This window comes from Onychostruthus taczanowskii, unplaced genomic scaffold (assembly GCF_017590055.1).
Source record: "Onychostruthus taczanowskii isolate IOZ18803 unplaced genomic scaffold, ASM1759005v1 scaffold19, whole genome shotgun sequence".
NCBI lineage: Eukaryota > Metazoa > Chordata > Aves > Passeriformes > Passeridae > Onychostruthus > Onychostruthus taczanowskii.
The window spans coordinates 1,829,253-1,854,102 of record NW_024499128.1 but is presented as its reverse complement, the minus strand read 5'-3'; the positions used below and the strand labels follow the sequence as shown (position 1 = coordinate 1,854,102).

Below are 24,850 nucleotides of genomic sequence, written 5' to 3'. Positions count from 1 at the left end.
AATTTGCAGAAACATAGAAGGGCAACAAACAGCAGCACAGGTGACTTTTCCCTGAGCTGATGCTGGATAACTGCAAACTGCAGCAATCCCAGGCACAAATCTAAGCTTAAGAACACTCATTCAGTTTCAGTCTTGCTGTGTGGATTCACACCAGGACGGGAACTGAAGCTGATGCCTAGTCAAAAGTCAAACAGAATTCCATATACCACCACCTTACTGTGTAGCTTCTATCCAAGAAGCTTAGATTTTGTATGAACTTCATTAAAAAAAGCCACTGGGGAATCTGAGGCTTGCCATCAGGTGATACCAACTCTATTCCAAGGAAAATAAAGCATTTCTTAGGTCTGTAAAACATTTTCTTATTACTATTGTTTTTATATTTAGAGGCAATAAAGCTTGAAGAAATTCTTACCTAGTGCAATAATAAATATACTGGGTACATAATTTATAAAATTTTAAAGCAGCCTTTTGTGATCACATATAAAGTTCTGCAACCATAGTGTTGTTTTATGTTTATTTGCAATATGATAATCTCAAGATATTAAAACTGAATCCTTGCTCATTTAATGGAATTGTATACAGGCATCCATACATGCACACACACAAATCATCTTTCATGTGCTCTATTTTTAGCCTACCAGAGAAAAAACAATCTAATTGCTTCATTAAAAAACCAGGCCAGGAGATGCACACGTGCCTACAGGCACTTGTTGAGGACAAACACAGATTATTCACTATTTCTGTTATCAAAGGAGCTTCACATTGCAAATCCTCCATTTACAAATGACAGGACCTCAGCTTTCCTTAATCTTGTGGTGTTGTCACATTTGAGCAGCCATGCGAACTGACCTAGAACCGCGAGCGCCGGGCGGGCAAGCTGTCACACAGATAATGACAGCCACGCCAGCCAGGGCTCCCATGGCTGACAAAAAGGAATTAATCAAACCTCATCAAAGGAGAACAGAGGATAATCAAAGTGTTTACTGATTTTTATCAACTGGTCCAATAGCTGAACATCTTCAGCATGCAACTACCCAGAGCAGTAAAAGCTGTGACAAATGGAATTCCATATAAGCAACTATTTATAGCAGCAGTAAATGCAAGTTTAAACTGCCAACATAAAGGACACTTGAATTTATAGAAGAAGTTTAATTTTGTGCATTAGTGCAACATTTCCTAGTCTTTCCAGAGCAAAACCTTCAGTATCTGCTATTTTTCACAGGGAACAGCAGTACAGCCTAAAATAAATACTAGCACAAAGACCATACAGATGCTCCTTCATCTTTATTTTTTATTTGATTAGCAGAAGAGCATAGCATAATAATAAAAGCATCTCATAGAAAATTATTATTTTCCCAAACTGCTTCATGAAATGAAGTCAAACCCATTGGCAGCAATAGTAAAAGGGAAGGACCTCTCTCAACTGAGCATATGTCTTCACACAGTAATTCTAACAGGCTGAAGGAAACACCTCCAAAGCTGCATTTTTCCAAAGAGTTTGGATTGGACTCTCAAATTCCTTTGTAAGAGTATGATCTGACCAATATCTCCTACCACACACATGAACAGGTCAATGAGGTAGGCAAATTTGTCTGGAAAAATTTTGACCTGCTGCAATTCTTTATGTACCTACCCTGGCAGAGGCAGGTTTGTCACAACAGGCACTGCAGCCATTCTAAGCACTTCATCAAACATTAATCTGTTTTAAATCAGTATCTCCATATTTGCTATTGTTCAATGAATTAAATTTGTGGCAGTGTTAGTGCTGACAGGTTAATGATAGTATACAGGGAAATTGCAATGACTGGAGCAATTGCATTTGTTAAAAATGGCCAATATTCTCTTCAAATATTTCAATAGCACAAACCCCGTGGTTTGCTTATTGAAACTGCTTGCTTTTATTCAACATCTTTCCTGGAGTTATGAAGTTAAACCTTTCAAAATGTTTAATCTATTTTGGAGACTGTATCTTTCCCCAAATGGAGGTCAATAACTTAATTTATTACTGTCAACTTCTAAAGCTTTATAAAGCATTTCTTTTGCTTGCATGCAGACACACACAGAGAGAATCCTTCCTCCTGGGACTGATTCTGCTCAAAAATGTAAATAAATACAGTCACAATTGGACAGGTGTTATATCCACTTCCACCATACTTCATTCCAAATTCAGCTTTATATATACCCTTGCCTTTCTCTCTGTTATTTCAAAATCATAAACTGCAAATACACTTGGGAGAAAAATAATACCAAGCAAGCATCAGCACTGGATTTTTTTTTTTTTTTTTTGCTTATACATAAAGGCTGGATAATAGTTAAAAACTGGAAGAAGAGAGAGAGATAATATAAATATAAAATAATAACCCTGTCCCATTTTTACACAAAAAGTATAAAATGTCATTTGCAGGTACATCTGAGAATGCACTTGCAAAAGACACTAAAATTGCTTTTTCTTTCCAAACTATGAATTTTGATGTTACAAAACCTAAAAGAGAAAAAAAAAATAATAGATTGAGCAGTGATTTGAAAAATTCACTAAGAATGCTAAAGCTGCAAAATGAACAATGTTCTGCAGCCAACATGTAAATAAGCCACAGGTTTATTCTGGGTCTCATTCTAATTTATCCAGAGACTGACAGGGCAGCTGCCCATTGCCCCCATCAGACAAGAACCCCAGGATTAATTCTCTCCTAGTGCAACTATAGTCAGGAATTTGCAAAGGAAGGTCCTCAGAGATCCTTGTTAAAATTCCATCATCAAACCAAGAGGAGTTTCTTATAGTTTCCCTGTCTCTGTTCTAGTTCAGATCTGCTTGCAAACCCTTTAATCATGTCTGCCAGAGAAGATCTATCCCAGAAGTGCAGAACTTCTCTTCTGAACAGTAATTATTTTTAGCCTCAGAATGCACTGGATGCAATGAAGAGTGAAATGCTTTTAAATTTCCCATGGAAGGATCCCTCTGTCAGATAGCTGAGGAGGTTTCCCTTCTGTAATGTGCATTCAAGAACAGACAGAGATACACAAATAGAAATGTGTTTATGGACACAAATCACTCATTAACACATTTACCTACTCAAGATTACTTTATTCCCAAATAAAAAAAAGATACCATGTGGCTGAGGGCTAAGTATCCTCTGGCAGGAATGATGAAGGATTGAGAAGAAAAGAGTGAATATTACCAGCAGAACCACCCAAGACCTCCCATTTCCAATTGATGATCAAGTTCCAACCAAAGCTTTACTTGTTATATATTACTATTTGAAATCCACAAACACACCCATCCTTTACAGGAGGCAATACAAACATACAAATACTCACATTTCAAACATTGAGCATATTTATATGTATCTTCACTTGATATCAACTTTACAAACACAGTAGAAGTACTGTAATTGAGCTTAGGAGCACTAAAAACAGCACTAGAAAATCATAATGCAGGTGTTTTGCATGCATCTGAAAAACCACAGGAAGGTTAGTTTGGGTTCCCAAAGTATCTCTATGTTTGCTCCATGTATTAAAACATAAAACATCAGATAATAAAAATAGTTGGAATTCAACTAACAAATCCAAAAGACCAAATTCAACTTTAGCAATTTGACTCACAGGAATATGGGCTGGAGAATTACATTTTTATGAAGCCAAAAGTCATTTCGATTTTATTACTGAAACTTAGATATATAAGAAACAGCAGGTACAGGCTTTCATCACCTTTCTCCTTCATATTTAGTGCAAAAAAAGTCACCTACAGTCACCTGTGATGGAGGTGTTTATCATATGCTCAAAATCATGCCTAGCAAAAATACCTCTTTGTTGAATCAATTCAACATAGGTAATCAACTGGTAAACTGAAAAGTTTTAATAAATACACACAGAGATCCATTTCTTTTTGTGTAAAGTTCACTGAAGGCATTGATAAATGAAATTTATATTTTTGATTGTAATTCTAAAAAAGTCATATATGGAATACCTGTAATAAAGTCTTGGGCACTTAAATTGTGCCTGAATTGAGAGAGAAAAATTTCTTTACTAGAACAAGAATTATTTCTTAGAAGGGTTCACTTTGCAAAACTGGGCCCACAAACCCCATATCTAACTCAAGAATTCCAAGTTTAAAAATTGCTAAAATAAATATTCTTACTTAGCAAAGTTTAGATTTACAAATTAGCAGCCTCCCTACCACAGCTCACTTCAATGAAGAGCTGAGCAGGAAGCTCAAGTGAAATAACCAAAGCCAAAATCCAAGTTGAGTGATATGAAGAATGTGACAAATGTTGGCTTCTCAAAATGTATTTACTTCATAATTTATAGGACTTGGAAAAATCCATGTTAAATCAGGTTTTACTACAGAAGAACTTTTCAGATTACCACCAAAAATGCTACAGCTAGCACAGAGATTACAACAATTTTAGCATATTTTGGGTTTATCTATGGTCATCTTCTCCATAAATAAATGTTCTCTATTTGTTTCTATGTAGATCATCACTGCATAAACAGAAATCTTGTCACCTTTCATTTATTTCTGCTACTATAAAACTCTATCAGCAAACACTTCTTAATACCAACACTTGATTTCACACTATATACCCTTTACATCCTTCAATATGAGAAGTTCTATGAACTTGATTTTTTGCACAACATTATTGACAGAATAAGTCCCGGCACCATTACTATTTATTTTAGCCTTTTGATTTCTTATGTAGCAACATAACACCATCCTTACCTGAATTAAGACTAAGCTTGTTCAAACTCTAGTGCTTAAAAGAGAGAAAACCTCTTGACACATTTAATATATTTATAAAATATAAATAAAACCTTTTAAAAACATTGTTCATTCTTCTGTACCCATGGCTTACAACATGATAGTATATGGAGACTTTTTACTTACTAGAGAGCGATCCTCTGAAGGCACAGACCCTCTCTCCCACTATCTCATCCATAGGATAGACTTTGTGAGTGCTTTAGGGTCTGCAATACCCTTGTGGGCATCGTTTGCCCCCAACGAGTTGAAAAGAAAATTGTTACATCTATAGCACTTACAATGTCCTGCACACATCTAAGCCTTGGCTCTTCTCATCAGTTCTCTTTGGTTTGACTTTTGAAAATCACAGTCCTGAAGCTTTTATCAGAAGGCTTAACATATCCTTACACACTAGGCCATACCATACTTCAACTGGAAACAAAACACCAAAGTCAGCAAAATAACCTAATGGCTTTTATACGGCAGAACCTATAGGCTGAAGCTATAAATTCATTAAACTATTCCCAAGATTTATACACTACGGACTTTCCTATGCTTTGTCTTACGATTAAATGCAGCATGTGAAAAAGGATATTGAGACCTGGATGGATGCATCAAGAAGTATCAATGATTGTTACCTGCAGAGGTGTTACAAGAAATTTCATCTGCTGCAACGAAGACGAATTGATTTCTGCAAGAGAAGATAAAATTCACAATACTGCTTGCTGACTGGGAAATGTGCTAGCTGCCAATTGACTTGATGTTTACAGATGGGGTAGGGGAAGGGTGCTTAATTTTAATGAATGTAGCAAGAAAAAGTGTTGAGTACTATAGAGTTTATAAGGATCATGAGGTAGACATGCTGGGGTCTTTTAAATGAAATAATGGTGACATTTGGATATGGACTATGTACAAACTCTTGCATTGGAAGCTTCATGTTTAGTGTTACAGATATGTCAATATGAATAATCTAATAATGTCTAATAAAAATAAAACAATATTAAAGGGCACTACTGCAAAATATGTAAAAAGCGCTTTTGAAAAAAAATTAAATTGCAATTTACTTTGTGCATCTGAAAGGAGGATAGTGAAATTAAAATATTTTGCTTTTTCTATGTCTAATATGACTGCAATCAGAAAATTATTTTTTCTGCTATTTATTTAAAAAATGACATAGTATATTCTCATATACTGTCATCCAAATACATAGAAAAGTCTTTTGCAGAATCTTAGGAGAGTAAGCTAGAGATATGAGTAATTTAATATAAACCTTCTCTTGCAAAATTCTTTTTTAAACCAGGTAACATAAAAAGAGAACCGCTAAATGCACTAGTATTTCAAAATGCAGAAAACTTCATTATGGCACAAATCCTGATTCGTCCTTTCTGAAATCTAAGGCAACCAGGATTTGGGTTAGTGGAAACCATGTTTAAGGATTAACATCGAATGATGCCTTTATAAGCACACAGACAGCTGCCTCGGGGTAATTTTGTGTTGGGCAGGATTAATGAACCCTGGCGCAGAGTTCGCACTCGGGTGTGGTTTCCTCCCAGCCAGGCACAGCAAAAACCTGACACTGAGCTTTGCACAGCCTGGATGCCAGCCTAACAACCAGCAGCCAAAGGATGCAGGCGAGGGACTGCCTGGGAAAACAGCTCTGCAAGCTTTAAGTGCTGAGGATCCTGCTGAAAACCACGCAGGAGCAAACGTCCCTCAGGGGCAACAAAACCTGGAGGAGTTCAGCCCTAAGGGAACAAAATCTATTTCTATTACTTCACCTCTGATGTATCAAGAGATTTGAAATTCTCATTTAGAGATCTGTGAACCTTGTTACTTAGAGGTTCACATTCTAAGGGGGGGGGGAAATAAATCCAAAACAAAATAAGGAATCTGCAATCCGTACAGCAGGGACAGGATTGCATAGGTCCAAAAGGAGATCACTGCCTCTGCCCTAGCAGAAATACTGACACTGTCTGTTAGTGTGAGCTTAGTGATCAAATTGTACATTCTTGCATTTTCAACTGTTCATTAAGTTCAATTGATAGCTTTGCTGTTATTTTGTCATCTGCAACAGTTTCAGGAGCTAATGAGATTTGCCTAACAAGTAATGCTAAATACATGAATTTAAGAAACCAAAGGGTGATACATTTTACATTATAAATACAGAGCTACTCTGTATTTCATAGGTAGCATAATTTGTCACTGTATTTACTGCTACCATCTCTGTGATAACTACAGACAGGAGAAGTTAGATGCTTGCCTAAAAGAGCCAGTAGCAATGCAGATTTACCAGCTACTGTTTTACAGAAAATCCTTCTGACTCATTTCTATGACGTTGTTAAACTGCCCTCTCATCTAAATGAAAAGATCACTTTTCCTTAAAAACTGCCTCTAAAGTGGTTACTCAGAAGCTCCTTTGTTCCTGTCTGTTCGGAACAGTGGAACATTTAGCCAGAGTCTCTATTTTCAGATGTTAAAATACAGATTTACTTGCAAGGGTAATATGCTGGGTTAGTACCTCCAGGAAGACCCTAGAACACTAATGTAATTTGTCCTTTGGAATGAAAAATATTATTTAAACTGTTCTGAAATCTTACTCTCTTTTTTTTTTTTTTTCTTTTAACCAAGTCTTTACTAATCGCTGTGAAAAAAACGAATTAAAAAATTAAATAAACCCAAAGTGATACCTATTTAAAAAAAACAACTACTATAAACATCTCTTGTTATATTGCTTCATAGAAAGAAACTATTCTGCTTTGGTAAAATTAATTTCACAACTCCACACATAACTTTTAAAAGTATGAAGCTACATATTGGTCAGCATAGCAACTGTGAGAATGAAAAGACTAGAGGCTGGAGTCCAACAAGCAGTTCAATATTTTATAACTAATTACACGGTTCTTGTAGCAATTCCTAGAAATTCTTAAGCACTTTGATGGCTTCAATGTTCTTACAGTGGCAAGATTTATTTAGCTAAATTCCATCCTGTTGTTTACATAGACCCAAAGGGGAAACTGCTCATCAGAGACATCACAGATATCACAGCTGACGGCTAAGCAAGGGTTAATCCTTTGTGTGGGCAAGCCAGAGCCTGCAAAAGGAGCCCTTAGGGGTGAAGCTGGCTCTGTGGGGCTCCAGATCCCTTCTGTCCCAAAGCAGGTGGGGAGCAGAGGGGGCAAAGCACAGCTCACCTTGCCCAGCCCCCTGCCAATGTGCAGTGTTCCCTTTAAAGAGCAATTCTCTGCACTAACTCTGTCGAGCATACAGGGCTTGAAAATCTCACAAGGAAGATATGATGAAAATTCATGATGTGTTTTAGGCTGGTTTAGCGTTCCTCATCACTGCTACACTTTAAATTATTCAAAAAGGTGCAGGAATTGTAAGCGGACCCAACTTTATTATACAATAAGCCCCGCTCAATTAAGATACAGAATCACTTCCATAATTTAATTTGTGTATTAACAGTGAAAGTATAGAACCAAATATTTACTGTTCACTGGTTAATACTTCAGACGTAAAAGAACACAGATTTAAACAAAAGAAACTTTTTTTTTTTTAAATAAAATTTTAAAAGTTGTTACTGACTGAGATAGGGGAAAAAAAACCCAAAACAACCAAACCTGAAAGGATAAGATGACAAATACATTGACCTGAAGGTGCAGTTGGATATATCCAACCTGCCAGATCCTCACACCCTGGGCTAAGTGCAGAGCTTTTAAGTGCAGGAGTGGCACCTTTTGGCAGTCTGAGCTCTCTGATGTCTCCCAGACAGTGTGGGTCAGGAAAATGTGCTGCTGGGACTCCAAATGGCTGGGTTCCCTCCCAGCAGCTACTTCCCAAGGGCATACTCTGCATACTACTGCTTCTCTCAAGCCTATATATCAATTTTTATCTCTTCTAGCAAATTGAAAACTAACTCATTTTTTACCAGTATGGTAATAAAGATGGTTTTATATTTTGAAAAAAAAAATGTTTAAACATTTGATATATATCCTGAATTCAAACAAGAACAGAAGGGGAAGACAACAGAAGTACTATTAAGTGATTTAGATGTGCTTTCTTCCTTTGGGGTAGTTATTGAACCTGCATCACACCATCTTCAAAGGTTTGAATATGTTGTAATTTCCTCTGCTCCATTCCCTGTAGTCCCTTTGGCAGTAACAAACATGTGCCTCCAGGGCCCCACATCTGACAAAAACCTCTCTCTTTTGGCACCTGCTCTTTCTATCCAGCAGACCTTTTCCATTTCCCATACATTACATGCTTTCTTTCTCTCTTCTTGAAACTGTTTGGTGAAAACATGCCATACTATAGAATATAGATTTTATATGTATTGAGGGGTTTAAATTCTCTAATCACTGAAGCCTGAGCCTTGTCCTTTCTATGGCTGTCTAATGTACACAAGTACTTCTGTGAAGAAACACCTGGCCCATAAGTGATCTGCCCACTTTACTACTGGAAAATTCAGAACCTGGAAGTGGAAGACAGAAAGAGATTCAGAGAATGGGTCTCACACACTTTTTTTTTTATGACTATCATGAAACACAATTCCAACCTAAGCTCAGAATAAACTGCTACCCTGAGTGCTTCCTCTAAAAGTTTCCATGGAGTCATCCCACCCTGGGGAAGGAAGAGCTCCTCTGTGTCTGCACTAGTCCCCAACTCCTCCAAATGCACCAGCCTCCCACCCCCTTTCTCTCCTGCAGCCACTGGTCCTGCTGCTCCTCAGGTGTACAGAGCTCCCAGGTTTGGGAATTTATAAACTCGGGTCATTAGGGCTCAAACACCTATGCAGGACTCGGGGCCAGTGAGTGTTCTGTGTGCCCTCTCCTCTCCCTAAAATGCTGGGCGGCACTCAGACTTCTCACCACTGCTTCACACAGAATATGACTGAGAACAAAATTCTGGCACACACCTAATTTCGCCCATGACTCCCAGAAGTTTCCAATCGCTCCTCCTCAGCAGCACAGAGCTTCCTTAAAATGGAATACTAGAGGTCAAAGGGGATTTTAAGAAATTAATCACACTGACTCTAGGAAATTTGAAATTATAATCCACTAACATACAATGATTATTCTTCATAGACCTGAATTCCTTGGCTTTGCTGACAAACTTCATAAAACTAAATTTTGCCTAACACAGAAGTTCAGACCCCCACCCAAAAATACAGCAACTGCTGAAAACAGTGCAGAGCCCCAGAACATCAAAATTTAGGATGAAGGCAAACACAACATTGGACAGAAGCTACAGTGGGAAGGTTTAAACTATTATTTAATCAGTTGACTTTTTCTGGTAGGGCTGCCATGGGATTGACAAACAAAGTCAGTATTTAGAACTCTGATATAACTGATGCTTTGTGTGAGGAGATGAGAATCTTGACTCCATGTTTCAGAAGGCTGATTTATTATATTATGATATATTAAAATTATATACTAAAACTACACTAAAAGAACAGAGAGAAAAGGATTCATCAGAAGGCTAGAAAGAACAGGAATAGAATGATAACAAAGGCTTATGACTCTCCAAGAGTCCAAGCCAGCTGAGTGTGATTGGCCATTAATTAGAAACAACCAACATGCACCAGTCACAGATGCACCTGTTGGTAAACAATGCCCAGACCACATTCCACAGCCATCAGATAGTTAATTGTTTACATTTCTTTTCTGGGGCTTCTCAGCTAGGATAGGAGAAAAATCCTAGCAAAGGATTTTTCATAAAATATCATGGCTACACTCAGAGATCAGAATTTCAGCTGGTAAAATTGCTGCAGCTTAACCAAAAGCACTGACTTCCCCTCCTGGAGCTGCTCCAGATCACATTCCCCAAGGACCCCGTGCAGCAAGGGTTTTCCCAGCAGTTATATGTGGTACATCTGTATATTTCTCCATTATATTATTTAAGCTATTATAGATTTCCTTCGTGCTCTAAACACTAAGACTTTGCTGCTCTTATAAGGACCCTGATGTTGAGGGCTTTTTCACTGTGAATTTCAATAAAGCTGACTGCTGGCTCTTTGAATGGTTTCTGCAATATTCAAGGATGGACAAAGTTCCCCTTTATAATAATTTTATTAAGTCCTTCCCAACTCTCTCCTGCTGGTGTCCTAAATTTAAATATCAAGGCTATCAAAGAAATTAAACTTTTTAATATTAGCATAATAACTATAATTAGAAGGTTGATTTTGCTATTATCATGCTTTATATTCCCATTACTGTAAGATCAAAGTACATTACTGTACCCATAGCATTTGAATCACAACACAGAGACAACTAAACAACTTCACAGCCATACCTATATGATATATTAAATGAAATAAGAATAAAACTATAAATAATTCATGCAGTATCAAGCTTCAACAACACTAAGAGTAACTTGTTTGACCTGATGTGCATTAGGAAGGTTATTAAACTAATTTCTTCAATGTTAGGTTCTTTTCCTCTCCAGAATTCCTTGTTCAACCTAACCAGTGATGATGCCAAGAGAAGAAGACATGGATATTTGGCTTTAACTGAGGTCCCCTGCTTTCCTCATCACAAGATAATGCTGTCCTACACCCATCATTCCTGACCATCTTTCCTGAAATTTTGAGGCAGGCCTGGGAAGCGGACAGAGGAAAACCCTGACTCAAAAGAAACAAATGCAGCTATTTCTATAACTGCTGCTGCATAGAAAACACTACAGCTCATCCTCGTGCATCTGCCTGGGCTCAGCTGCCACTGCAGAAGGTGCTGTGTCCCCCTCACCCCCCCAGGTCCCTCCTGTGTCCCAGGGGGTCTGAAATGGCACTACAGCCCTGATCCAGGCAGCTCAGCCCAGCCCTTCATTGCCCTGCCACATGCATCACCTCTGCATTGCTCTCATCTGCCTCCTCTGTGTGCTCAGTACAGGACATTTCTGTGGGCTTTAGCCAATGACAGGATGTCTCTACCAAAATTCAGAGTGACAAAGACAGCAGGAGAGAGAAAAGAAACAAAATCTCTCATTAAGTTTTGTCCTGCTACCAATCACACAATTTCTTGACCAGAAATAATTTCTTTCAATACCAAAAAGTACTTTTGCAATTGCAAAAAACATGCCTTCAAGAAAAGAAGAAAAAACAACCCTCAGTTCTTCTGGACACCAATGGAAATGTGCATCCCCAAGCCCAGTGATATGCCTGCATTACTTCATTTACTCAGAGAAAAAAAAAACCAAACAAAAAACAACCAACTGACCAACCAAAAAACCTAAAGGGATTAAAAACCTAAAGGGAAAAATGGTCAACAGAAGGTGCTTTCTCATAATTTGTAATATTATCTCAGGCTTTCCCCAGCAGATGGGCAGGCATTTTTATCTTAGCCCTGATGGTGAACTAGCTAAACAACCCATTCAAATTCTGCAAGAGAGAGACTCCTTTTAGCACAGTCCACAAGTGATGCTGTAAGGCAGATTGGAGGAATGTCCTCTCTGACTCAGGGTGGGCACAATGATTCTGCCATGGCAGTGCCTCGGTTACAAACACCCTCTGTCCTTCCATTAGCCCTCAAAGTCAGTGTAAAGAAAATGTCTAGCAAATAGATGTAACCTTCCAACTTAGTAGTGTTGTTGAAAAAGAAAAAGCTTATTTTTAAAATATTGCCACAATGTGGACAATATCTTGCATCACAACCAGTGGGAAAATCTGTAGGTCTCTCACCTTTCATAGTTTAGACCTACAAATTTTATTTCCTGATTTTTTTTTTTTTATTTTTAATCAGAGCTATATGAATAGACTGGGGTCTAACTCATATCACCTGCTGCATCAGTGGAATTTTTTGATGTATAATCATTCAATATATTATACCTAGTATGAAATTATTTGTTATTAATAATGCAATATACAGAGTCTAAAGATGAATATTCAACTGCAAAAGGAACACATGATTTTTTAGTAAATCTGGACATTTTAAAGTAAAACCTAAACCTAATAGGTGAAATTCTGAATACCACACAAATCTGTAGCAGAATTCATACTGATCTCAGTGGCAGAACTGCTCTAAAATTATTGGCCTTTTACTGTGATTAACACAGTCTAGGCACTTAAATTAAATACTTGAGGAAGTAGTGCAGTAATTCTATTTCAGAAGTGCTCCATGTCAGCAACATAAATCGATGTCATTATGATCCAGGACTGCTAAATTAAGGCTATATTTGCAGTGTTAATATTTATATTTCAAAATTTTGTTTATTACTGTATTTTGGACATATTGTTTATTCCCTTTAGGGCAAAGAGCATTTTGAAGTCAGCCTTGTGTAAAGAATCAGTATTTTATTCACTAAAATACATTCAAATATCCATTTATTTAATTGGGGGATTTGATCTTTTTGTATATCATGGCATCCTTAAAATAATGCCTCAAAAACACACTTTATATTTGTTTCTGATTTCATACCAATTATTACGGGTTAATAGTAGCCACCATTTTATGCACTAGAAGTTTCCTAACATACAGAGGTATAATTATAAACTTCAGCAATTATAAATAACAATTCTTTCCCTTAACATTATATTAAGTTTGGAATGACTTTACAAATTAGTTGACAGCACAATTTTATTTTCATATTTTAACTAAAACACCATATACATGAAAACCTTGCCAGGATTTTTTAAGAATTCGTTCAAGAAAAACAAAACGAACTTTAGAAGCTGGTACATGTTTGGTTTACACAAAGTCCTTACTTTTCTTTCTTTTTTTTTTTTTTTTTTTTTTTTTTTTTAATGCATGTATATTAAACACCCTACAGCAATTTCCACAAAAATATTTCTTTAGGATATATGGATAAACATTCTATTCCCACTCCTGCAGTATTCTTACAATCTGATGTTTGCCTCAGGTGGGCTCCTAGAGTATCAGCAGCTTAACAAGCCCAAAGGAATATGAAGAAAAAAAAATCTATTTAAATATCTAATCAAATGTTTTAGGCTCCTCAGAAGTGTGAAACACTACAGTAAAAACATGCAAGAGTGTAAATTGCCTCTTTTTTGATTAATTTCATCAACATTGTAATTTAAAGTTTGTTCTTCTAATACTTCATCACCTTGCCAGAGCACACTGCAAATTACACTAATCCATACAGACTATATCCATGGCATCCCCGTTTTATTAATAACATTTCATTCCTTTATCTTCTGTCTTCCTCTTGCACAGTGCTTTTAATTCCTCCTTGGTTTTAAAGCACTCAGGTTGACAACACTTAGAGCTCGTTCTAATCTGCCTCTTTGTGGTCTATCAAGCCAATGATCTGAGAACTGAGGAGTGTGTAATTAGCCACTGACATGTCCAAAGGAACTGTTATGGTCTATCATGTCACAGGCAGTGACCCAATGGACTGTAACAGTTTTGGTCTGCTGGATCAGGAATCAATGTTTTAGCAACTCCCCAACTCCGTATTTATCCAGTCTGCTGAGTACCACACTGAAAAATTTTAAAGTCGCACTTTCTTCCAATATCCTCTAAGAGCAAAGAAGTTTTTATGAGCTAGTAATGAGATAATTCCTGCTGTAAAAATGTTAACCAGTCCTTTCTTCTTCCTCCTTTTAGAGAAAAGGAATGAAAATTCATCAAATTAATATAATCATAATCACAGCTATTTACTATGAGCTTTTACATTAGAATAAGGAACTCCCAAGTTAAAAGTCAGGCTACATAACCAGACATAGGCTGGAGAGATAAACCAAGAGAGGATACTGAAACTGAGAAACTGAGATGTAAATGTCAGAATAGGTACGCTGATTTGTTTTTTTTTTGTTTTTTGTTTTTTTTTTTTTTTTTTTTTTTTAACAGCTCTCCCTACGTTCAAGAAGAACCTGGCAGCAAAAGTACTGAGCACCTTAAGCTTTGAGCACATCAGGAAGCCAGGTATGAAAATCTGGGCTTTAGTCTACCTCTACCTTCTCTCCCAGTTTTGTCTTCGTGATTTCCAGCATGGATGTCACAGCAGATTTCACAGAAATAGCCAAGCCTTTCCCTGTCTATGGGGATTGCTAAAATAGCCCTTGATACTGCAAGGAGTGAGAATGGGGATTAAAGGTAAGAGAAGTAGAAGCAGGGTATGAATGAAAACAGCTCTGACATGACAGAAGTTTCATAATTGGTGTTTGCCCTATTTCTGGGCAGTAACACTAAGCTTTTTCACTACTGTAGCCCCTCAGTTTTGAACTGGTGGAGGAGTCTTAGCAGGTCCCTGGATATTGCATGAATAGTCAAACTACACACAGGTGAATCAAGCCTTCAGAGTACCAGCAAACAGGTTAATTCCACCCAGAAGAGGAATGTATCGAAACATCACAGCAGCTTCCTAGAACTGGTAGAAGATTATGTTTTTAGGAAATGTAATTGTTTGAAATTATTTCCTATGTTAATGTGACTCACTGAGTCTCCCCCAAAAATGTCATATCTGCAATATTTCAGAATGAACCATGCTTCAATGATTGGAAAGTACTCTATGCAACATCTTTTCATTTCAGGAAATTCCTGTCAAAATGTACTACATTAAAGTCCCTGCTCATGGAATTTCAAATGCTTTGATGTTGTTTTTTTTTTCCCTATAGCATTTTCTTTATTCGTATTCATCCACTTCTATTTTTTAGGTCTTCACTGAAAGGTACTGTTATGGTTATACCATGAGTCATATACTCCAGTCATCCCCCAAACTCTGAATGAACTGGGATGAAAATGGATTATCAACCATTAACATGACTCCAGTGATCCTCTAGTTTGCCAGAGATCACACAGGCATAGATTTCTAACAGGTACATGGCCAAACCCACTACCTCTCTGTAACAGCCAAGCCAATAATTTTATTTTTATGTGCAATAAGAGGGAATAAAGAAGCTTTAGCTACCATACAGGATTGTCCAGGGGGGGAAAAAACAAACAACCTAGACCAATAAAACATCACCACATCAAACCTAAGCAGAAGAAGTGTTAAATATATTGTATGTTGCTGTTAGAAAAGCTAAGCACAACCTCTGTAGCCAGTCAAGGTGCTAACTGAACCTTTACACCGTCAGAATTTGAGGAGCCTACAATATGGGCTGTACAATTCCTCCTTATGGATCATCCCCCAAACCTTTCCATTTAAGATTTCACTAGGATAGCAAAATACACAAATGTTGGAAGGTTCCAGCTGGAAGTTGAAAAGTTACTGCTATATTCTAATTTTTTAATCTTTCAACCTGATTCCTTTAGAATCTAAAACTGTGTAGAGAAGCTCTTTATCCTTAATCTAAGAAGGTACAACCATGAAATGAATGAGGTACTAGATTTTAAAACGTTTATGCTTCTGTAAAATTATTTAATGGAAAATTAAATTCTAGCTCAAGACGCTATTATATTTTATATGCAATCAAAACCTTAATTTTTAGTATATATCTCTAGCAATCTTCAACAAGAGAAATAATTTGAATAAAAATATAGTGGTTTTCATTGTTTAATCATAAAATAGAAGATAATATAGTCCACAATATAATAAAACCCCCCTCAGCTATAGAAGCTCACAATTTATATTTGTGGATTTTTACTCTTCATTCTAAATTTTCATTATTTAATGAGCATGTTTACTATTAAATCAAATCTGTACCTATTCTATTTTAGGATAACCTGAGCACAAATACCAAGTATTATTCTCAGCTACTAGCCCAAAGTGAACTGGAAAATATATTAAAGGATTCCTGTAGACACTACTTTTTTAAAAAAACTGAATGCTTCACATAGACATGTAAAAAATGTAAACTATCAGAATATCAGGATTTTATCAGGAGTAAGATTTAAGATCTGGAAGATATATAACTTCCATATGATAAAACCTTCTCTCTCAAATTTCATAAAGCCCTAGGTATAACCACAGAACATGTAACACAAATTGATAGTGGGAAGAAAAAAATCAAAACATATTTTTTACTACAAAGTGTTATATGCAAAATATTTTGGAATATGCCTTATTTTATTAAAAAAAAAAAAAAAAAAGAAAGAAAAAAAAAAGAAGAGTCAGCTTCCAGTGATGAGGGAATTAACCCAGACAACAAAGAGGCCAGTGGGAATGTCCCCATAGTCTGGAGTGAGGTTTACATTGGGTGTTAGAGAAGGGGATGGTGCTCAGAGCAGCACCCTCTGTCCGTGTGCGCGAGTGTGTGTGCGATGGATGGGAATGTGTGTGTATATATGGATACAGCACCATCCATGTATAAACACACCTGCGCCCTGCAGGGGACAGCGAGCAGCACAGGCTGTGGCTCTGCCTCTCAGGCAGGGCTGCCTCCCTCCTGGCAGGGCTCTGCTCTCTCACTCCCAGACACACTCGCATAAATATCGCTGCCAACGTTCATGTGCGCGAAAGGAACATTTCTCTTACTCCGATCGAAGATGCAATAATCAAATCATAAAACACAAAACCAATAGCCAATCAATGTGAATAAGTCTGCCCATAGGCTTAATTCAAGCAAGCCATTCACTGAGCTATGTGATGGATCTGTCAAATCCAGTACAGCATTACAGACATACCAGCAACACCAAGTGAACATGCAATGACAAAATGACAATACGCCCCACTGCCATGCTCCGACTCCTTCTACCTCAGGAATACAAAACTGGATGACCTTGCTAGTTTCTCTTACTTCAGACTTGGACAGAAATCTAATAACTATTTTTTTTTATATTCCGTGAAAGATGAATAAGAGCTGTACAAACATTTTATTGATATCTGATTTAGTGTCTTTTGCACATCCTTAAAATTATTTTATCCAAATATGCTCAGTTTAGAGAGTTTGCCAGGAAAGTTCGAGACTGATGAATATATTTAGACCAATAGGTCCCCTTTTAGGACTTTTACTAATTAGAAAACTTATCAGAAATATTTTACATCTTGGCAAGTTAAACGTAATTTTTTTGATCCACTTCTGCAAAGACCTTCAAATCTGTACATGCAATTTAATATATGATAGATCACACAATATAAAAATTGAATTCGGAAGTTGTATCCACTGATTGTATTACTTAATAAATAAAAAAAAAAATGTACCTGTTTCTTTGTTGGTTTTGTTTTGTGATCCTAAAAAATGACTGGGGAGATCTGCCAGGCCTACCCCTGTTGTGAAATTGGTTTTAGGAGTACATGTTCTGTCTTGACAAATACTTTGGGGTTTGCATTGATTGGTTTAATGGTATTTCCTTGCCACCTGATTCTCCCCTGTATATCTGTTCCTCGCCTATTTCCAGCAACAGTTCCAACTGTGACAAACAAGGATACCATTGCATTTCTTCAAATAGAGCCCGCTCACACTGATCGTTATCAATCGACTTGGTCTATTGATTCTGCAGTCCCAAATCTTTCTGTTAACCTTTATTTTTAATTTACCGAAACATGTCTCCAATCTCAAGATTTCCTCTTTCCATCTCCTGAATTAAGAAGCCTTTCAAATATGGAACACTGCAATTCATAATGGATATGAGTGGTAACAAAAAAAATTAAGCTTTCCTTATTTTTAAAATTAGTATGAAGCATTGTTTCCATTATATGTCACTGCTTCAGTGGTACTCAATTTCTTTGGGCATCATTTTTTATACAAACAGAAAATGGAGCTCATGTGTAATTAAACTAAATAGGGGCTCATATGAACACTAAATAAGTGTATAAATAGATATGGAATCTTTAGTCTTGTGAGAGGAGAGCAGATGATAATTACATTAAGAAGAGCAGATACAAGCAGTGGTACTAAAGCATACTTCAGCACCTTCAACATTAATAATTTCACAAAAGTAGCTAAATTAAATTAATTTTAAAATGAACAAAAGTTAATCAAATTAAACAAACTGTAGTTGTGAATAATCAGAGGTATCCATGTTTGCACATAGTTTCCCACATGCAAAGAAATGTTTGAGCAGATTATAATTTGTTTTGTTCTCGATGCTAGTTTTGGGATTCTCTCGTAAAGAAATTCAGTTATGCGATTTGTAATTAAGACAAGAAACCATATTCATTTGGGGGAAGCAGATAAAAGATGAGGGTTAACCATATTTAAAAAGAAAAATAAACTAAAAAAAAATCCAGAAGATATAAAATTCATTTAAGATATCTAAAATTATGCAAGTAAAGACAGGTTATTGCAACTCTAATTATACATGAAGTGTATATGAAAATTAGACAATTTTTCAAAAAAATAATTAAGGATTGTAACAACTGCATTACTACTGAAGCCGCCCCCAGCTCTCTTTACAGCATTTAAGAGCACTATCTTCCTAAACAAATCCTTTACCATTTTGGCATCATAATTCTTTGTGATGTTGACTCTCTGCCCATAGCAGAACATGTGACCAGCTGATATTTTATCTTTCAGCCTTTGATCTGGTTTATGGGAAGGTAACATCAATTCATAATTAAAGCATTTAAAATTCAGCTTGATATTGTTCAGTTTCTCTTTGTAATGCATAGGTTTAATTATTAGAAATAAACAGGTTATAAAATGATCCAGGGACACCTGAGCGATAGCTGGCAAAACCTGGCTCAACACAGGAGGTTATTTAGAATGTTGTCCTTTTGGTTTTAGTAGGCTTTTAGAAGCAGGAGTTCTTTTGCATTACAGAAAAGCTCACATAAAAACCCTAGAGCTGCGACATGCTAACAAACCTTTGTGGAAATGAAATGAAACTACTGAGCAGCACTTCACCTGTACAGGTTCCCCTAAGTAGAAATAGTACATTGCCAACAGTGTGCACACAGCACAGATCTAGTTGATATCACTGACCCAAAATCAATAAAAAGTAGCTTGCTTACCTGTCTGACACAGCATGCCTCAGCCATACATGCAAATTACTTTATTCACATAACTTTAAAAAATATATCTTCATTACCCAGAATAAGCACTTGAAAGGCAAATATGCATGCATAGCATTGTAACATTCATACCATGGGACTTGGTTCTAAAAATACAGAATCCATGAACAGCACTTCAATCTAAGAAATTGTGCACTAGAATTTCTTAATCTCTCGATTTCTTTAAGAAACAGAAGCATTTGTAACACTGTCTAATTTAGCATTTAAAGAAATTTTTCATAATGTACTTAAGGCTTAAGAAATTATTTCCATGATTCCAAGGGAAAATTTTCTTGTATCAGGTATTGAGAAGTGTGACCTTACTTCTCACTGCCATCATGAAACAAATTATTTGTGTGTCTCTGCCACCAAATGCACCCTCCCTTTACAAGGGAACACTCCTCAAGGACTGGAAAAATATTAAAGATAGAATAGATTTTAAGGGTGCAGTTTATGAGGAAAATGTAGGATAATCCTCCTTCTCATTACAAAATCATGTCCACACACTGCAAAGACTTAATTTTATGCAATTTGATAAAATCCTGTTCCTACTGAAGTCAACAGCAATTTAGACATTGACTTCTAAAGGATTCCAACATCCATCTTTCAAGAAGACACACTAATATATGTTACATCACTCTTAGTTGATAAAAATTAAGTCTTTGAATTTGCAGATTTTAATAATCTTCCATCCTGATATTGTTTCCAATGAATGTGGTTTACATTGTGAGGATAAAAATACAGAGCAAAAGAATATTTTTTTCCCCAAGTATTGAAAAAAATCAAATGCCTGGGAAGAAAAAAATGGAAAAAAAACCTATTTTGCATTGGATAATTCAAGCTTAGACACAGTTCATTCTCAATTTCCACTGACAAAAACAATGTCAAATGAGAATTGAGGGCACTCAATAGGTTCAAGGTTCTAAATCAACTGAAATAATACTCCTAAGACAAATAATGATCCTTAGTAGCAGACCATCATGAGTCTGTACATTTATTTATCTGCATTGTACAAGGGTCACAGACGTTAACTGGATGATCTACTGCTTGGGAATGTGCACATCTCACACCTGATTCTCAATTAAGGCCTAAAGTCTCAATTTATGGCTATTCATGGATTATAATAAAACAGCCTGCTTTAGATATCACAATTATCTGCAGAGCAACAAGACAGTTATGAGACTCCAACAAGGCAAATTTATAGAATCAACTTCAACTTCCACTGGTCAAATATTTCTGATCAGGAAAGGAGTTCTTACCTGTCACTGTAGGCAGCTGCAGTGGCAGTGGCAGGCTGGGCATACCGGTAGGCAGCATAACCACCCTGAAACACAAACTCATGCTCTAACTGCATTGCCATGGCACCTTCAGTCACATTTTGCAACATTTGACAACCATTGAAAGAGTACAGTCATGCTGCAGTTCAGTTAAATGCATAGGAAATACTGCAGTGAAATGGTAAGGGAAATATTTCGGTCAATCATTAAGCAAAATGGAGTACCACAAACTTTTTAAGATTTGTCCCAGAGATCAGAAGAAAGCAATGAAGTCTACTGATCAGTGAAAGCTTTTTTACTAGACTGGATTATTACTGGATTCTTCTCCAAGTTTTCAAGCAGCAATTGTTTGTATGAACAAAGTGTATGCATATTCACAAAGCAGTGCTAAACTTAAAAGCCAAATTCAGCTAATAATCAATTCTTTTTTTGTACAAAATATGATTTATCATGCCTGGTTGATTAAACCTATGAATTTGTGCACTCAATTAACACTTAATGTTACATAGGTTTCCAATTTATACATAAAATTATAATGAAGAAGCAAAATTCTCTTCCATGAATTAACATTCAGTTGTATGTAACAGTAATTCCAGCTGTTCAATTAAGCAAACAGGACAAACAAACACACATTGGAAAGGAATTGAGTGCAGTGATGCATTGATTATCAAACTGTGAAAACAGCAGAGCTTCCTGTTCAATGGACCACGGTGTTATATCAACCATTTCCAAATGATCTCAGCATGCCAATTAACAGCCCCAGCCCAGCCCCGCTGATAACACAAACACGATTTACGTCCCAATTAGAATTCTCCCCCCCAGCACCCTCTGGGGCAGGGGCTGCTGTGGTGCCTTCCCCACCCATCCCCTCCCTAACAAAGAGCTGAATAAGACAGTATCAGCTCACTCGGCTTTGAATAAAATTCATTCTTTCACTGAAGTGTTCACTTTAACGGATTGGTTCTTTTTAATTTTTTTTTTTTTTGGAAGGCTGCATTCACCCCAGATATTGTGCTGAAGCAGGAAGTATAGGCCACAATGTGCCGGCCTTTACTGTAACAGTAGAACATTTTTACTGCAGTAACTTTTGTGGGTTTTCTAGTTTGATTTTGCAAATAAAAATTCGCTCTTTTCAGAAAAGCAATCTGAACTATTTTTACAAGCTATTTCCCCTTCTACCACTTTGCTTGGCAGAATGGCTTTCATCCCTTACACACGTAAAACCTTTGTGGGTTTGAAGATTTGAAGCAGGCTGGGTTTGGAAATCAATCGTTCAGCTGACAATGCCACATCACCCTAAGAATAAACACAAATCTTACATACACTGACAGCTCATTAGCAACTCCAGGCTTTGAATTGTCAGCTTATTTGAAGACTATTCTTTCTGATTTTTTTTTCAAATGCTCACACAGACAAGAGGACATGTCCCTCCCTGCTCCTGGCCAGCTCCCTGCCAGCAGCAGTTGTGTCACAGGAGCCTCGGGATCAGGCAGGAATGGGCATCTCCTAAACCCCCACGTGCTCTCCTGTGCTCTGTGCACACACAGAGGCAGTGAGACAAAACACCTTCTCATTTCAGATAATTTCATTTTTATAAGCCAGCAGAAGGCTATCACTGTCAGAAACGTACATACAGGCCTTTGGATATCAAATAATGGCACCAGGTCCAAACTGAGCCTGAGAGGAGAGAAATTCAAACTGCACACTTGGGCTGGCCTCTGTCAAAGTGAGACAGGTGAGAGATGTTACAAATTCATCTGTTCTCCCCTCCTGGTTTTTGAGGGCTAAATATTGGAATGGTCTGCCCTGGGAGGGGGTGGAGTCACCATCGTGAATGTGTTTGAAAAAAGCCTGGAAGTGGCACTTGGTGCCAGGATTTAGTTGGGGTGTTGGACTTGATCTTGAGGGTCTCTTCCAACCTGGTGATTCTGTAGAATATTACACCTTCCCCTCCCCCTGCCTTTTTTTTTTTTTCTCTTCTTGTCCCTGACTGCTGGAAGATACTGAACTTGTTTTCATGATCCAGTCCTGGCAGTGTGTGGCAGATCTGAAGTGTGACATGGTTCTGTTCACCAGGGTGTCCATCTCCTCTGCCTAGCCTGCTGTCCACTCCCAAAACCCCTGCTTAAAAAGTGAGAGCCACTCCAAGCGAATCCAGCTCTACACACAACAGCTCCTACCACAGTATGGAATCAAGAAAAGGCCACCATGAGCAGCTCTGAATGGGAGAAAAACGAGACAGGCTGTTCCTACAGCAGCTGCTCTGAAATCTGGTGGGCTCTGTGAGGACTGGTTTTCTTTCCTTCATTTAACTATCACCAAAAATTGGTCAGTGTGTGATCAGAGACCCTTCCTTGCTCCCTAAACACGAGAGCTACATTCCTTTTATGCTTACATTTTGATTTGCTTTCAAAGAATTTCTGCTGAACAACGAAGCTCTACTCTGAACTTTATTAAGATGTTTTGGATTCAGCAATCAGTATGACATTTATGAGAGCCCTGGCAAGAATGAGTAGAAAGCAATACAAATAAAAAGAGATTGAAGGCATTGAATTTGCCTGCATTCTCTGGAGAACTAAAAAAGCAGGATGTATTTGGGTATCAGGGAAAACCTAATTCCCTACCATCCCCCGTCATGAATTCATAATTTTAAAATAAACTATCATAAATTACACATTAAAATATGCTTAAGCAAATTATTTTTATGGGTCTTGTGTTCTGCAGTTTTGGTGTTGTACCAAGTTTTCTCATTGTTTTACTTCAATTACCTCAGGTGATTTTTGATTACTGCAGGAAGAAAGTACTGGGAGATACACTTTATACTGGAAATTGGGGTGGGATTCCAGTTCAAACCCCTGAACTCAACTTCTGTGACAAGATCTATTTCACAATTCTTCTCTAATTTTGAACTTGGCTGATATTTTAGGTGAAGAATACACCAGTAATCTTCACTACATCCCTTGAGTAACATTATATAATTATCCTCATGCCTTAGACTAGATTGCAAAATAAAATACTCAGAACAAAATTATGCAATAATTACGTTTTTTAATTAACAATTTTCAGTTCGTAAGTATTAGAAATGTTTTATGAATTCTTTTTTTTCTCTTAACATTTATATTCAGGAAGAAAGTACCTGACTTTGGATTATTATTTTGAAAATAATAAATTCAGATACCATAATGAAGAAGTGTTTACTGCCTTATCTGTGCCCCCATATTTGCTACTTGCAGACCAATGATAAAACAGTGTTACAGCAGCTTAAGTAGTTTTAAAAATTAACAATAGTATCATATCTGTGACTTTGTGACTGAATCTGGAAAATAAAATGCAGCTGGTGCACTATTTTTGCCATTTGCACACACAGAATCCATTTTCTCACATATTTATTTGAGTATCAGTATGATTTGACATGAGCCTACATCCAGCATGGTGAGGTTTTTTCCACAAGTGGGTGTAGTACCTGTGGTAACTTATTGCCACACACAGGCTCCTGCAACACTGCTCTACAAAGAAATAGAAATTGAATGATTTGAATGAGGAAGGAAGGATGGAAAGAAGGATGTAAGGAAGGAATTTTGGCAAATTCTCCAGAGCAATTAATTAGAATTTCCCTCTCAATGTTTTATACATCTCTGGCTCAGGTAAACAGAAAAAGAGCAGTGGGATCTGTCCAAGATCAGTTGATTTTTATAGGGAAATCTTAATCAATTTTAGAAAGAAATCACATACATTTTGAATAAGATAGGATAAAATGGAAATGAACAGAAAACTGAATACAATGGAATTTTTAAATCAAGTGTGTATATCTGCAGTAAGGCTGATTTCCACAAAAAAACTTTTTTCTCATGATCTCAGATATAATGCAACACAAAGTGACTCTAAATTATGAGTATTTTTTCCTATTAGCTGCATATTTAGTATTTCATATGAATGTTGAGAGTTAATTTTCCTCAATTTATACTTCCTATACTTCCTTTCACTCAAGGATCTCTCAGAGTATTGTGTG

The 24,850-nt window shown here is 36.9% G+C and overlaps 1 protein-coding gene across 5 annotated transcripts in view; it reads right to left on the bottom strand.

The window, feature by feature from the left end:
• Positions 1-24,850, bottom strand: part of RBFOX1 (RNA binding fox-1 homolog 1) — a 1,146,709-nt gene that overhangs the window by 10,314 nt on the left and 1,111,545 nt on the right. For 4 of the 5 annotated variants that reach the window (XM_041401522.1, XM_041401523.1, XM_041401526.1 and 1 more), the window contains one exon: positions 20,824-20,888. In XM_041401522.1, the coding sequence (XP_041257456.1) occupies positions 20,824-20,888 (65 nt within the window). Of the gene's footprint in view, positions 1-5,373; positions 5,427-20,823; positions 20,889-24,850 lie in introns of all 5 variants that reach the window. The other variant, XM_041401524.1, reaches the window with a different exon arrangement.